We start from the raw sequence: 1,866 nt of genomic DNA, 5'->3' as shown, positions 1-1,866 counted from the left end.
GTGGTGGTGGCGTTCCCGGTGCCACTCACACTCCACGCGGACGGTGACACGGCGGCTGCGCGTCCCCAGCGCGTTGGTGGCGTTGCACACGTAGGTCCCGGCGCGGGCGCGGGTGACCGGCTCGGGCTCGGTGCTGASCACGGAGCCGCCGTCGCGGCCGCAGCGCACCGTGGGCTCGGGGTTCCCGGTGGCGCGGCACCACAGAGCCTCCCGCGCTCCCCGCACCCACGTGCGGTTACCGGGGCAGCCGCCGGCCGGGATTTCTGGCAAATCTGGGGAAAAAAAAATTAAAAAATGGAGGTGGGAATGGCGGGAGCGGCGGAGCTTTGGGCGGAGCGGAGCGGGAGGAGCGACACTCACAGAGCACGGAGAGCCGCGCGTCCGCCTCCTTTGTCACCACGGTGTCGCCCAGGGCCAGGCTGGCCCGGCAGCGGAACTGGCGGCCGTTGTCGCGGCGCCGGGCCGGTACCCGGAGCTGCAGCCGGGGCTGCGGACCCTCGGCCAGAACGGCCCCGCCGCCATCGCGGAGCTGCAGCCGCGCCTCGGGCGGCTCGGTGGCACCGGAGTGGCATGTCACCGTCACCTCGCTGCCCGCCGGGACCGCGGCCGGGCTCAGCTCCAGGGCGGGCACCGGGAGCCCTGCGGGGAAGGTTCCGTGAATCCCGGGGGGTTTCGGGGTCCCGGGTCCCCCCGCCGCTCCCCCGGTGCCTTACGGTAAACGTGGAGCTGCCTCCGCGCCGTCCGCTCCGCCGTGGCCACCGCGGCCGTGCAGCTGAGCTCCCGCTGGCCCGGGGCGAGCGGCGACAGCGCGGTCACCGCCGTCACCGTGTCCCCGGTCACCGCCACCGTGGCGTTGAGCGCCTCCCGGTCCAGCGCGGCGGTGACACGGACGTCCCCGGCCGGGAAGGCACCGGCGATGGTGCAGGTGGCGTTGGCGGTGGCACCGACCTCGAGGATGGCGGGGGCCTGCAGCTGAGGGGGCTCCGGGAGAGCTGCGGGGACACCGGGAGGGACATTGGGAGGGACACGGTGACACCGGGAGGGACACGAGGACACCAGGAGGGACATTGGGAGGGGACCCCGGTGGCACCGGGAGGGACACGGTGACACCAAGAGTGACACCGGGAGGGACACCGGGAGGGATACGGAGACACCGGGAGGGACACGGAGACACCTGGAGGGACACCGGGAGGGACACGGGGACACCGGGAGGGACGCGGTGACACCGGGAGGGACACCGGGAGGGACATTTGGTGGGGACCCCGGGGACACCGGAGGGACACAGTGGCACCGGAGGGACACAGTGGCACCGGGAGGGACACGATGACACCGGGAGGGACATTGGGTGGGGACACCGGAGGGACTCAGTGGCACCGGGAGGGACGCGATGGCACCGGGAGGGAAGCGGTGGCACCGGGAGGGACACGGTGACACCGGGAGAGGACCCCGGTGGCCGGACCGTCCCCAGCGCGGTCCCCACGGATGGGAACGGGGAACCGGAGCGCTGCCGGCACTCACCGAACACCGAGAGCGTGACGGGAGCGGCGGCGCGGGCGAAGAGCGGCCCGTGCGGCCGCAGCGACAGCTCGGCGTGGCAAGTGACGTGCTGGCCGTGGTCGCCGCGGGTGACGGTCAGCACGTGGCTCACGGCCACGCTGCCGCTGCCCGGGGCCGGCCCGAAGCTCTCGGTGCGCAGCGTTTCGGCCCCGCGGCGCAGTGTCACCGTCAGGTTCCGCAGCGGGGCCACCCCCAGCACGCGGCACGTCAGGGTCCGGCTGTCCCCAACGGCCACCGGCGCCACCGGCTCCAGGGACACGCTCTGCGGCAGCTCTGGGGACGGGGAGGGTGTCGCCGTTGTGTCCCCTC

The 1,866-nt window shown here is 73.7% G+C and overlaps 1 protein-coding gene across 1 annotated transcript in view; it reads right to left on the bottom strand.

Annotated features, from left to right (window-relative positions):
• The window catches only part of LOC130588357 (intercellular adhesion molecule 5-like), a gene marked incomplete at both ends in the record, with an annotated part of 4,492 nt that extends 2,658 nt beyond the window's left edge, over nt 1-1,834 (bottom strand). The window contains 4 exons of the mRNA XM_057389288.1: nt 30-272; nt 361-639; nt 714-992; nt 1,519-1,834. Of these exons, the coding sequence (XP_057245271.1) occupies nt 30-272; nt 361-639; nt 714-992; nt 1,519-1,834 (1,117 nt within the window). The remainder of the gene's footprint in view (nt 1-29; nt 273-360; nt 640-713; nt 993-1,518) is intronic.
• Between the last annotated feature and the right edge of the window lie 32 nt (nt 1,835-1,866).

The sequence above is a fragment of the Malurus melanocephalus genome, unplaced genomic scaffold (assembly GCF_030028575.1).
Source record: "Malurus melanocephalus ecotype Western Australia unplaced genomic scaffold, MMel_1.1 scaffold_4553, whole genome shotgun sequence".
NCBI lineage: Eukaryota > Metazoa > Chordata > Aves > Passeriformes > Maluridae > Malurus > Malurus melanocephalus.
The sequence above is the reverse complement of the archived record's forward strand: the minus strand, read 5'-3'. Positions and strand labels throughout refer to the sequence as shown.